This window comes from Sesamum indicum, linkage group LG11 (assembly GCF_000512975.1).
Source record: "Sesamum indicum cultivar Zhongzhi No. 13 linkage group LG11, S_indicum_v1.0, whole genome shotgun sequence".
Taxonomy (NCBI): domain Eukaryota; kingdom Viridiplantae; phylum Streptophyta; class Magnoliopsida; order Lamiales; family Pedaliaceae; genus Sesamum; species Sesamum indicum.
This window is the reverse complement of record NC_026155.1, coordinates 5557245-5571503: the sequence shown is the minus strand read 5'-3', so window position 1 is coordinate 5571503 and position 14259 is coordinate 5557245. Positions and strand designations below refer to the sequence as shown.

At 33.5% G+C, this 14259-nt stretch overlaps 1 protein-coding gene and 1 long non-coding RNA gene across 2 annotated transcripts; both read left to right on the top strand.

Annotated features, from left to right (window-relative positions):
- Positions 7148 to 7939, top strand: LOC105173372. Its single transcript, XR_848741.2, has 3 exons — positions 7148 to 7551; positions 7632 to 7696; positions 7777 to 7939. It is a non-coding gene; the product is annotated as an uncharacterized LOC105173372 (long non-coding RNA).
- LOC105173371 (box C/D snoRNA protein 1) lies at positions 8514 to 11638 on the top strand. The gene is made up of 5 exons (XM_011095080.2): positions 8514 to 8862; positions 9565 to 9766; positions 9924 to 9992; positions 10093 to 10225; positions 10526 to 11638. The coding sequence occupies exons 1-5, from the start codon at positions 8625 to 8627 to the stop codon at positions 11159 to 11161; spliced, it is 1278 nt and encodes a 425-aa protein (XP_011093382.1). The 5' UTR covers positions 8514 to 8624; the 3' UTR covers positions 11162 to 11638.

Sequence of the window (14259 nt, the reverse complement as noted above, 5' to 3'; positions counted from 1 at the left end):
GTCGCCATTTATCAATATTTGTTCCTCATGTATTCCAAAGCCCGTTCTAATATGGAACGGATTTTGGGATGATTGTCTTTCCCTTGCCAAATCTCGTATTTTTTTTTGTAGTGGTTATATTGATAATGATGATTATATATACATGCAGAAACAAATACTAATATGTTGTTTTAATTTCAATTAACAATAAGATTAAACAAAATGGGAGTAAATTTAATTTTTGAGTACATGTAATTGCATAGGATTAATTTTCTAAAAGAACTTGATTGAGTAGTTAATTTTTAATATGAGTTGGGAAATTGAAGGATATTTTTGGTATTATAATAATTTATTCATATGTAAATTTTGAATTTATTAGTTCTTTAATATTAATTAATATTTAATATATTTATTATTAACAATTTTAAAATAGAAAATTAGTAAATAAAGAATTCTAATATTAAATAATTAAAAATAATAATTACTAGTTAGTTATTATAATTAAAAAATTGTATTATTAATTATTTAATAGCTATTGTTATAATTGTATGGCCCAAAAAGACTCCAAATAAAAAAGCCCACTTAGGAGGCCCACCCACCAAAATCCGACGGTTGACTATTTCTAATCTCTCCTCTTCCCTTAAACTTCTGATTCTGTTTGTTTCCTCATAGAAATGGAAGTATTCTCTCACCAAATCAATGAAAGTGCTCGAGGCTTATCTTTCTTCGATCCCCTACTCCTATAAAAAGGGGATCTCCCTTTCGGTTGAAAGACATCAGTTGAATCAGAAATATACTAAGCCAAAAAGTGTTCTGAGTGAACCGGTTTCTCTGTGTTGGTTTCTGTGACGTTAATACTGATAAAAGATTTGAGTGATCTTGAGGTTTCTGTCGGATTTTGGTGGTGGTGAAGCCGTGGTCTTAACCTTCGTGAGTCGTTGAGTCTTCGGTAATCGAGTTTGTTGGATCTTGTTTACTTGAGCCTACATCTGCAGATCTGTAAAATCTTTAAGATTTGTTCTTTCTTTGTTATTTATTTACGATTTGTTCATTCATTAATTATCTATAATATCAGCTAGTATCTAAGGAGTTTCCTACTCCACGCCGCTGTGATAGTCGAATAGGGTTCTCTGAAATACGAGGTTACCATACTACAGTGGTATCAGAGCCTCGTCTCTGAAGCCCAGTGATCCTAGTGGTGGTAACATTTTCTAAACTCCTCCTATTTTATTTCCACAAGTTTTTTTGTCGATATTACTATTAATATTTAGCCGTAGTAAATCCCCCTAAACTCCCACTTGGTCGGTCCCCTGAGGACGTCGGGTATTTGGTCGGGACTTAGGCTGGAAGCCTCGGTCTTATTGATTTTTCTTGGTATTATATCTTTGTGATATCTATTTATGCGATTTGTTCGATTATTGTATCTCTGTGATTATCTTCGTGATGCTTATTTTCTGCGATTTGTTCGCCGCAATCCGTGTGATTTATATATGTATCTGTCATTTGATCTTTGGAATTTGTGATTGTTAACTGAGATTGTTATTGCAATAATTGTGGTTATTGAGATAACGGTAATTATTGTGATTATTAATCTATAAATCTGTGCATTAGTATTACTGTGAATCATTCTTGATTTTGGGCCCATTCTCTGCGATAAACTCTTGAAGACATTACTAAGAAAATCACTATTGAATCTGGTCTCTTGAATTGTTTGATTCCATTTTGATATATAATTTCCATGAAGTTTGTTACTTAGTAATTGGGCCAAAAATTCAGTATGTTAAATTTTCTCTTTAAAAATTCACATTTTCTGTTAAAAACCAACTGTTATTTTTTAAAAACAAATTTCTAAAATATATTTTTTTAAATGGCTAGTTATAATCTTCAACCTTTCGATGGAAAAAGTGATTTTTCGATTTGGCAACAGAAAATGAAAGGGATATTGATCCAACAAAAAAGTTTTCAAGGCCATAGATGACAAATATTCTGATAACACTTCTGAAGAAAAAATATTGGAAAATGATGAGTATGCGTATTCTTCGATTATACTGAATTTTTCTGATTCTGTGCTTAGAAAAGTTGGTAAACAAAACTCTGCTAAAGAACTCTAGGAAATATTAGAAGATTTATACACAGAAACCTCTTTACCTAGTAAACTCTTTTTGCTTGAAAAGTTCTTTAGGTATAAATTGGACTTGTCTAAAAACATAGAAGATAACCTAGATAATTTCACTAAACTGATACAAGACATTAAATTGACAAGAGATAAAAATATTGATGAATATTGTCCTATTGTCTTATTGAATGTTATTCCTGATTTCTATTATGATGTCAAGGCTGCTATAAAATATGGTAGGGATAGTGTTAATCTAGAAACGGTTGTTAATGGTCTAAAAAGCAAGGAAATGGACTTGAGGATTAATAAACCAGCACAAAACCAACATGAGGTTAACTTTGTAAGAGGTAGGTCTAAGTTTAAATATTCTGGATCTAGATCTAATAACAGGAGCAAGAGTAAAAACAGGAGTTCTAGCAGGAGTAAATCTAGACATAGAGGTAATCACTATAGAGATGACAAGACTAGAGAACGACGCTGCTATAATTATGGATTAAAGGGTCATTATATAAAAGATTGTAGAAAGCCTAAAAAGAGATAATAGAGAAAGACAATCCGATGCTAATAATGTTTCTGAAGAAAATGGTGAAATCTTTGTGGTATGTGAAGTGAACTCTGTGCTTTCTGTGAACAAATATGAGTGGTTACTTGATTCAGGTTGCACGTTTCATATGAGCCCTTTTAAAGAAATCTTTTCTAATTCCAAAAATGAAAGTTGTGGTTTTGTTTATATGGCAAATGAAAAGCAATGTGAGATAATGGGTTTTGGTGACATTTCTCTTAATTTTAACGATGGTTATAAACTGATTTTGAAAATTGTTCGGTATATGCCTCATCTTAGTCATAATCTCATATCTTGTGCTGCACTTGAGGAAGAGGGTTTAGAGGGAAGATGGGGAAAAGGGCAAATGAAAATTATGAAAGGTTCTTTGGTCGTTTTTAAAGCTGAAAAGAAGAGAAACCTTTACTTATGTTTTGTGACTTATGATTCTCTTGCTACAACTGCGAATGAATGTGATAAGACATCGTTATGGCATAAACGTTTTGGTCACATTAGTAAAAAAGGACTTTAGTTCTTAAAAAGAGAAGGAATTCTACATGATAAACTTGATGTTTTGAAATTCTGTGATGACTGTGTGTTAGGTAAACAGCATCATGTGCACTTTCCTGCTAAACCTTCCCCAAATCCCTCCATGTTATCCTGCATTCTTAACTATGTGCATGCTGATGTTTGGGGTCCCTCTAAGGAATCCATCCATGGTGGTAATCGTTATTTCTTGTTTATCGTTGACAATTTCTCAAGGAAAGTGTTTGTCTTCTTATTAAAACACAAATCCGAAGTTTTTGACGGATTTGAAAAATGAAAAATTTTGGTGTAAAACCAAACTGGTAAAAAGCTCAAATCTCTTAGGACCGATAACGGTCTTGAATTTTGTAACCAAAATTTTATTGATTTGTGTGAAAAGTTTGGGATAAAAAGACATAAAACCAACCCCTACACCCCACAGCGAAACGACGTGGCCTAACGAATGAATCGTACTCTTCTAGAAAAGGTTAGGTGTCTTTTAATAAGTTCTGGTTTACAAAAATCTTTTTGGGGTGAAGCCCTCTTGATTGCTGCTGATGTGATTAATCTATCTCCATCTATGCCTCTGCTTGGTAAGTCTCCTAATACTGTGTGGTATGGTAAACAACTTGATGTTTCTGCTTTACGTGTTTTCCAATGTTCTGCTTTTGTGCACCAAAATTATGATAAGTTAGAACCCCGATCTGTGAAATGTGTGTTTATTGGTTATCCAGAGGGTGTCAAAGGGTATAGGCTGTGGGTATGAAGCCAGCCGGGTTTTAAGGTGTTAATAAGTAGATATGTCATATTCAATGAAAATGATATGCCTTGCCTTAAAACTTCAGACATAGCCCAAAACGACACCACTTTTAATAAGGTGGAGGATAACATAGAGGATATAACCAAGAAGGGGGAGAGATAGAAGCACAAAATCCTGAACACTTAGAAGAACAACACTTAGAACACTCGAAAAATACGAACATAGAAACAAACCTTGATGACTACCAATTAGCTAGAGATAGAAGTAGGAGACTAACTAGGATGTCTTCAAAACTTAGAGATTATCAAGTTGCTCTAAACACCGAAATTCCTGAACCTTCGAGCGTAGAAGAAGCCATAAAATCGAAAAATTGGCTTAGTGCCATGGAGGAAGAAATAAAATCCCTTAGGGATAATAAAACATGGATCCTGGTGCCAAAACCCTCTGAATGTTCTCTAGTAGATTGTAAGTAGATCTTTAAGGTTAAACAAGAGAATCCCATAAAATACAAAGCTAGGATAGTAGCTAAAGGATTCACACAAAAAGAGGGTATCGACTACAATGAAAGTTTTTCTCCCGTTGTGAAATACACTACTGTTCGCATTATACTTGCTCTTACTGCTCATTTTAATTGGGAGTTAAAACAAATGGATGTGAAAACTGTATTTTTTCATGGGAACTTGGATGAAAACATTTATATGCATCAACCCTTTGGCTTCATTGATAAAACAAAATCGGACTATGTGTGCCTCTTGAAAAAATCCCTCTATAGTCTGAAACAGTCCTCCCGACAATGGAACAAAAAGTTTGATCTTTTTATACTTTCTCTTAACTTCAAAAGAAGTGAATATGATCATTGTCTTTACTTTAAGTATATTGATGACTGTCCTATTTTCTTGGTGCTATATGTGGATGACATGCTTATCTCTACTCCTAATCTTAAATTGATTGATGATTTATAAAAGGATTTGTGTAAAACCTTTGAAATGAAAAATCTTGGTGATACGAAAAGGATCATTGGAATGGATATTACTAGAGATAGAAAAGAATAAAAAATTGTTCTAAATCAAAGGACTTATATTTTGTCTATCTTGCAAAAATTTTCTATGGAAAATAGCAAACCTGTTTTTGTCCCTTTTGCTGCTCATTTCCAACTATGTAGAGATCAATGTCCTAAACACGATTTTGAAAAAGAGAAAATGAGCAAAGTTTCCTATTCGAATGTTATTGGGTCCATAATGTTTCTTATGGTTTGCTCACGGCCCGATATTGCTTATGCCATCAGTTGTCTCAGCAGATATATGTCTAACCCTGACCCTCCATATTGGGAGGCCCTGAAATGGCTTCTTAGATACCTTCGTGGTTCTATTGATATCGGTATCACTTTCTCTAAATTCTCTGATAATATTCAATTAATTGGCTATGTGGATTCGAATTATGATAAGGATAGGGATAGTAGAATGTCTACTACATCTTACATATTTTCTTTATGTGGTTCATGCATTAGCTGAAAATCTCAATTACAACATATAATTGCATTATCATCAACTGAAGCCGAATACATAGCTACCACTGAAGCTTTTAAAGAGGCTATATGGTTGAAAGGTGTGATTAAAGAAATTAGTTTTCTTAAGAACAAACTCACTATATTTTCTGATAGTCAGTCGTCTATACAATTATGCAAAAATCCTGTGTTTCATGATAGGACCAGGCATATAGATATTAGATATCATTTTATCCGTGATATTCTTAGTAAAGAACTTATAAAACTTGAGAAAATCAAAACTGATGATAATCTAGCCGAAATGGGTACTAAATGTCTGCCTGCTGAAAAGTTCTGTATGTGTCTGAAAATTCTAAACCTTGTTCCTGACTGACTACTGTTGGAATTGTTAGTCTTTTGTTGTTGCAGGCAATGATGAAAAATCAGATCCACACATAAAAGGCTTCGGACCTCTGACTTTGAGTTTTTAGTCCAAGGTGGAGCATGTTAAATTTCTATGGCCCAAAAAGACTCCAAATAATAAAGCCCTTTAGGAGGCCCACCCACCAAAATCCGACGGTTGACTATTTCTAATCTCTCCTCTTCCCTTAAACTTCTGATTCTGTTTGTTTTCTCATAGAAATGGAAGTCTTCTCTGACAAAATCAATGAAAGTTCTCGAGGCTTATCTTTTTTCGATCTCCTACTCCTATAAAAAGGGAATCTCCCATTCGGTTGAAAGACTCAGTTGAATCAGAAATATACTAAGCCAAAAAGTGTTCTGAGTGAACCGGTTTCTCTGTGTTGGTCTCTATGACGTTAATACTAATAAAAGATCTGAGTGATCTTGAGGTTTTAGTCGGATTGGTGGTGGTGCAGCCGTGCTCTGAACCTTTGTGAGTCGTTGAGTCTTCGATGACCGAGTTCGTAGGATCTGGTTTACCTAAGCCTATATCTGTAAATCTGTAAAATCTTTAAGATTTGTTCTGTTTTTGTTATTTTATTTACGATTTGTTCATTCATTAATTATCTGTAATATTAGTTAGTATCTAAGGAGTTTCGTACTCCACGCTGCTGTAATAGTCGAATAGGGTTTTCTGAATACGAGGTTACCATACTACAACTATACTACTAATTATTAAATGCACATTAAAATTAGGAGTTTTTTGTAATTTTTTTAATAATGATAAAGTATTTAAAATTATATGAAATCGTAGTTTATCCTAACAATCTATCTATACTATATATTAAGGGATAGTATCGTTTTGGTGTCTCTTCCTTTTTTGGTATGCCTATGTAATTTATTTTTAAAACTTTTTCACCTAAGTTCTCACTCTCATTATCAGTAATAGTTATATTTTTTCATTTATCTTTTTTTGTCACTATTTTTTGATAAATTTAATGTAATCTATTACTTTATATAGATAGTAAAATGTTATAATAATTTATTTTATGCGCATATAAGATGTCTAAAAAATTACTAGGTACTGTTAAGATTTAAAACATGATTATAGTAACAAAATAAGATTCGTGCTTCAAAGAAGAAACTTGCATTTATCTGCCCAAGGCGACACGGTGGGATAAATGCATTTTTTGGTTTTCAAACATAACCACTTATGCAATTTTGGTCCTGAAACATTTTACGATTGCAATTTTGGTCTTTAAAGTTTAATTTTCTTTTGCAATTTTCATCTTTCTGTTAAATCTTCCGTCAAATTTAACAGTTTTTTTCATGTGTATTGCACGAGCTGCAGAAGAGGAAAAAGTTGGCTGAAAGGGGGGAAAATTAGGGTTCTTATTCTCAAAATTCAACCACTCGTTCTCACACTCTCTTCTCTTCACTCCCCATAGCCGTTGCTCGCCACCCATTCGCTGTCGCTGCTAGTTACCCGTTTGCCGCTGGTCGCGACAGCGCCGTTCGCCAAAAGAAAAAACAAATGTAGATCATGTGAGGATACAAATCATAATTCGGCAACATGCAAAAAGAGGAGATTTGATAACAGGGATACAAGTACTGAATCTGTAGCTACACCTGTGGAGGCAAGCCAAAGTCAGCAACCTTATGCACCACAATTCAGCAGCCAGCCTACTTAAGCATATGCCTCAAATGAGTCTGCACAAAATAGGGCCACTAGATAGAAGCTTCCGGTATAATGTGTTTGTTTATATATTTGTGTATAATCTGTTTGTTTTTTATTTACATACTTTGTTATGTTTCTATATTTAAGATAAGAATGCCCCGAAAAATAAGCAAACAAAGACAACAAGGTCAACTAGGATTGCTTCAGTCAAGGTACATCTTTTAATTACATTGTTTTTGCATGCCTCACTCAAGTTATTAATTCATTCTCTCTTCTAATTTTATTGGTTCAGATCAATCAATTTACATCAAACTTACACACTTTGGTAATTGTAAGAGGTCTATCGAACTTAAATGCCTCTTTCTCAAATACAACAACAGGGAATACTTCAAGGCTTGCTTCTGAATTGCCTCCTAGAGTTGCAAAAAGTACTTCAAGGGTGCCTTCAAACTCATCTAGCGCATCTCAGTCTAGTCAACTAGGATGATAGTTTATCATAAGATTGTGAACTACTTAGTTAATGTTTGACATTGTAGAATGTTGAAGTTAAGATTATGAACTACTTTTTTTATTAGTTAATGTTTGAGATTGTGGAATGTTGAAGTTAAGATTTTGTACTACTCAATTTGAGATCGTGGAATGTTATGTTAAATTATTTTGTTGATGTTCAATTAATTAAGGTTGTATACTTTTTAGTATGAAGTTATTTTTTACGTTACACACGTTGCAGGTATTACCTTATATATAAAACATGTTATTGACAAAGTTTTGTTAATATTACTTAGGAAAATTGTTGTTTATTCTCTTCTGAAATTTGAAAAAGAATAGAAAATATGAGTGTATTGGATTAAAATTTGAAAAACACCCTGTAATGGGAGAAAATTGTCATTTTTTTTTTTTCATTTTAAACGGAATTCCTATTAAATTTAACGGTAGAATTAACGGAAGTATAAAATAAAAAAAAATAAAAATTTAAGGCCCATAATTATAACTTCAAAATTATTTAAAAACTAAAACTGCATAAGCGACTGTGTTTGCAAAATCACAATTAACTCCGATACAACTCCGTCCCCTCCCCGAAAACCCTAAGCTTGTCTCATCAAAACCCTCGTCTATCCTCTCGGTCCATCTCAAGTCCGAATGGCGATGGAGGAAAAACCAGAAGAACAACCCTCACCTTCGAACAACAAACAGCAACCCGTTTTATGCGAAGAGTGCAAAATTAACCCATCAAAGTATAAGTGCCCAGGTTGCTCCCTGCGTACTTGTAGCCTTCCTTGCGTCAATGCCCACAAGCAACGGACCTCCTGCACCGGCAAAAGACCCGTCACCAAATTCATCCCAATTTCCCAATTCGATGATAATCTCATTCTTTCAGGTAGAAATCGAGTTTTAGAAGGCGGCTTCAGTTTCTCCCTCTAATGTTTCAGCACATTTTTTTTTTTTTGGTTGTTTTCTTTTTCTGTTTTGCTTTCCTCTGTTCAAGAATTGGGTTTCTGGAGTTGTTTAGTATACGTAACTTCTCTTATTGGTGTTTCAGGAGTTGATTGAGTGTTAGTTTGATGGAGTGTTGATGGGATTGTTCTTCAAGCTTGTTATTTTCCTGCTTGTCTCCCGTTCTTTGCTTACCAGTAATATACACCTATTCTGCTTTTGATTGTACTCTTTAGTGATAAGTCACATTTTTATGGTGGTAACTATTTTAATTTTGCTCTGGGGAAGCTAGTACTGTTTTCACTATATATATTCTTTCATTGGTAATGTGTTCATTTTCTTAGTGTTGTTAGTATTGCTCTTGTGTTCTTTTCTTTGTTTCAAGTTTTACTGTCTTTTGTTTGATGCCATTTCTCCCTATTCATCTCTTTCTTAATTGACTTAGTTGTAAGCGGATATATGGTTTTGTTGAGAATTAAGAAGTTTATGAATGGATGATGAGAGTTAGTCTCTCAGTAAAAGTAATTTCTTAGGTAGAAGTTCTTGCTTAGATAGCTTGTATCTCTAGAATGCTATTAATCCTTGTTAGCAGTGTCAATTAATGGATGGGATTGTTCTTATTAATTCTTTTTGGGATCAATTGAAGATTACAACATGCTTGAGGACGTGAAGCGCATTGCTGATTCTGCTCAGAGGATGAGAGTTAAGTTATGTGGATATTCTTATTTTAGGCTTCCGTTTCCCCTAAAAATTCTTCGACGTGCTGCTGGAAGTCGCAGGACAAAACTACTATTTCTTTCCAGTGGGATGTCAAAAAGAGAGGCCAATCAGACTTACTACAACAGCAGGTAATTTCCAACCTCATGAGTTCGTTTTTGTGTTTGATGTTAGGCTTACATTGACTAGTCAAGATGAACCGGGCTTTGAGTTTGTGATTTCAATTTGTATGAACTGTTCCTCAATTAAGACTAACAAAAACTCAGTTCTCTTGGCCTTTGTTTCCAGGAAGAAATTTATATCATGGACCATTGAATGGCGGTTTCATTCAACTGATGTTGTGCTGGTCGATCATGGGTGAGGATTTTGGCAAGTAGATTTGCATGGAGAATTGTCTCTGCGTTACATGCTTCTGTATAATTTTGGTTACTCTCTCATATGAGTTCTTTTACTGCAGAGTACACGAGGACACAACTCTTTCCTCCGTGATCGAGAAGCATCTAAAACCTGGTCCATGGAATCACTCATTGAGGCCATTCTGTGACCAGACCCTGGATTCTCTCAAATTTTTCATCCGCAAGTATCCGAAGGTTTTTTGCTTTGACTATCTTTAACTGCGTGTAAATGATCTACATCTTGCTTGTCAACTGGTTCAAGTTTTTGATTTTAGACCTTTGTACTGCACCACCTGCCTCGAAACTGAATGAAGATCTATCTTGCAATAGTCCATGCTGGTGGTCTTTGTTCTCAAAAACACATTGAAGAGAAACGTAAATTTGCATGTATATAGTTTTTCTTATCCAAGTTGGAATGCTAAACGTAGATGCAGCTTCGCCTTTTCCATTTGAATCTTCTTGTTTGATCACTCTAATTCTTTTGTCTCCATGCAGGGGCCAAAATCTCCATTTCAACAACTAAACATAAAGGCACCACTTCGTGAACAGTTAGCAAATATAGTTATTTTGGAGTACCCTGTCATCCATGTCTTTTTACCCTCACACAGCTATGATTTTGATGTAATAAAAGATGTCAGTCCAAGAAAAGTAGACATTAAGGAGCCTGCTCATCATGATTACCCAATTCCAAAAGGTGTGACATTTAGGGAGGAAGAAATTGAAGATGGAGAATCTTCTGATCCCCATGTTTCAGATCTCATGAACGATGCCTGTCAGAAGATGGGAACTCAGGAAGAACCAAAAGAGTTGGTGCAGAGCCCATCCACTGTCAAAGGGGTAAAGCGGGCCCCATCAGTCTCTTGCAGTGATACTCGCCTCATGACAACTGAAGACAATAATATGGGCAGCAAGTCCTGCATTGAGCAATTAGCTGATGTTCCTGATCTGGATTTTGATTTTGATTTTGAGCCAGGTCTAATTGACGTATATCCGGACCTTACTACAGATGCCAATGCTGATGACTTTCTTGATTTTGATGGGTTATTACCAGAGCAAAAGGATCTGGAGGGTGGACTGTTTCTCGTGGAGGAAGAACTCGAGGAAGGAGAGATAGCGGAAGTGGATTATTGATATCCTCGTTGCAGTCCTATCGCGCTAAATGCTGGTACGTCTTTGTCCATAAAAATCATATGGTTTTACATGCATTCTGGCTACTCCAATGAACAAAGCTTGACTTGTGCTGAAATGAAAGATCAGTCCTAGCATTTTGGTTAGCTGCATATGATGATGGCTTGGTGAAAGCCGTGTTCTTCCTCCTGCACCGTTGATTATGGAACCATCAAATTGTCTGCAAGCACTCTTATTTCCTGTCACAAATTCTTACGTCCCAGTCTTTCTAGCATTGTCGGTATTATCTGTTTTCATGTTAAGTGAATAACAATTTTGCAGCAAAAATAGTAAATGTAAGCTTCAATATGTGTATATTCTGGAGTCTGGTTGATTTGTAGAAATTTCACCTTCCAAATCAGGATTTGGCAGGGAAACCCTGGGACAAAGATCAGGATTCTAAGGCCTTTTCCTTTTACCAAAAATTTAAAAAGAATATAATTCTTGAAGTAGCAATATTTGCTTTAATCAGCATGTTTCAATTTCAAGACATTATAATTGGTTTATGCTTATATTTGTATACTGAAAGTATGATTTAGACGGTGTTTGGCTAAGCCTTTTTAAAACATCTTATAAGATATTTTAGGAGCTTATGAGATGATGGATTTTATTTTAAAATTAAGTTCCTAAAGTATTTGGATAAAATAAGATATTAAAGCTTATAAGATGTTAGGGTGCTTGGCATAATGAGGTCTTTCATTGATAAAATGACTAAAATGGGTATAATACCATTGGAATCAAAATAACTTGTTATTTTTTTTTGACTCGTTTTGCTTTAAAAACTTTTAGAACTCTTTTATAAATAGTAACATTAGTTTAATTCCAAATAAAAATTTAATAGACAGTCTTTTTACATTAATAAAAAAAAATTGACAAATTATCTGAACTTTTGAATAAAATAATATATATGTACATTCATACTAATCGAATATTAATATAAATATATAATTGATATTTTCTTTGTTAATATAATGATTATTTCTAGTAGTATAATTTATAATGTTTTGAATTTATACTTTTAATAAATATAATATCAATATAAATTTTATTTTATTTAACTATAATAATTTATTATTAAATAATTTTTTTGAATGTTAGAAAAATTAAATCGTAAAAAATATTTTTTAAATCCTAGAGTGTGTGAGAGAGCGTGGTGAATATATGAATGAGGATATTTTTATCTTATGACATATTAATTTTATATAGCTTATAAGATCTTATAAAACAAATTAGGTGAGTTAATTTTTTTTTAAAGAGCTTAAAAGATTCAAAACATCTTATTTTAAGATCTTATAAGCTCTTTAGAAAAAAATTGTCAAAATTTTGTTGGAGTTTATAATCTCTATAACATCTTTCTTATAAGATGTTTATAAGCTTAGCCAAGCACTCTCTTATTGTTATTTAAATATATGTATATGTTTTACTCAAATACATTTGCATGTACATATACATATACTAAAATCAATACAGTAGATGCGAATACTCAAATTTTGCAAAATAAATACTTATCAAATCTTTTTATGGAATTAATGCAAAATAAATATTTATCAAATTTATTTATGGAATTAATCAGTTCCTAATTCCGTTACCAATTTGTGCTCGCATTATTTGAGCATCAAGTTCGACCTTAAATGCTCAAAGCTCAAGTTGAAGCGTACGTCGGCATCAATTCGTTTCATCAAGTAGTGATGTTGTATGTTGTTTTTATGTGCATATAATAAATAATTTTTTAAACTTTAAGAATTTTATAAATAAAAGTAAAATATGTAAGTTAATATATTGCATTAAAAAAATGAAAGAAATAAAAGAAAATTAATTTATTAATTAATGTTAAATTTGAAAGTTAAATGAGTTAGTTATCTTATTGGTTACAGTGTATTTTTTATTTTATAATTGTTTTTACAATGATGTTATTAGTTGTCGTTTTGGGTAAGGAGGATTTTTCTTAATATTAGTATAGATCAATATTTTAATTACAACGGGGTGAGGAAACTCGGATTTGAAGGTGGGAGGGGGTGATATCGCGACGACAACTCGACCAAAATATTGATGGCCGTCAATGTTTTGAAGCCCACTTAAGCACGCAATTAATTGGTTTCAAGCATCAAGTATAAAATGTTGGTCCTTTAGTGTTCAGAACGAAAAGGGTTCTTATCCTGCAATTTTATTTTACTCTATTTTTTATGTGGGCTCTCTCAAAACTTTAAAAGATGGCGTCAGATCTTATCGGTCAGCCACAATGATCGAACCGCTTCTGTAGGAACTTCTTTGTCTGTTACTTGATGACTTTGAACATCGATTTGTCGTCGCAGTCCCATTAGTACGACATTTGCAAATTTGATAAATTGAAAAAATGTAATTATTTGATTAAAAAATTTTACTTAAAATTAAATAATATTGTTTTTACCTTCAAAACTTTTGGAACCAGAATAACTGGTGCTCCTATGAGATCTGCGATATAGTGGCTCTGGGCTGCGGATAATAGCCTTTGACCGCTGCTTTGATGGCAGTGTGAAAATTTTGATCGGACCTGAAAATAATAATTAAACATTAAATTCAATAAAAAAATTAAATAATTAAATAAATTTTTGTACGTACGTCGCATCCTAGAGGCATTGCACAGGGGGAAGTAGTGGCGTTGGTGGTGTGGTGCATTTCATGGTCAGGGCGGGCCCTGTAAACTTCTGTGTCGCGCCGCAGCTAACTTGAGGATTCTGCAGGAATTTGCGAGACCTGCAACACAGTCTTCGAGGATGGGGAACTGGTAAGCATTCGTTGGCTTAGAACGAGGAGGGCTGGGAGGGCCACGGTCGTGGGCGTGACCACTGTCTCGGGGGAGGCAAAATACCGAGAGTCATGATCTACAATTTAAAAAAAAAATATTAACATTAAATACACATAATTTTATTTAGTTATTGATAAAATGTTATTTTTTTTGTAAAATTCGTAAAATTTGCATTGGAGTCCAAATTTATCCTAGAATTATATTAAACTATATATTTTTGTGAATTGCATAAAATTATGGTAAAAAATTTATTATTGTTGTGAAAGTTTTCATTATT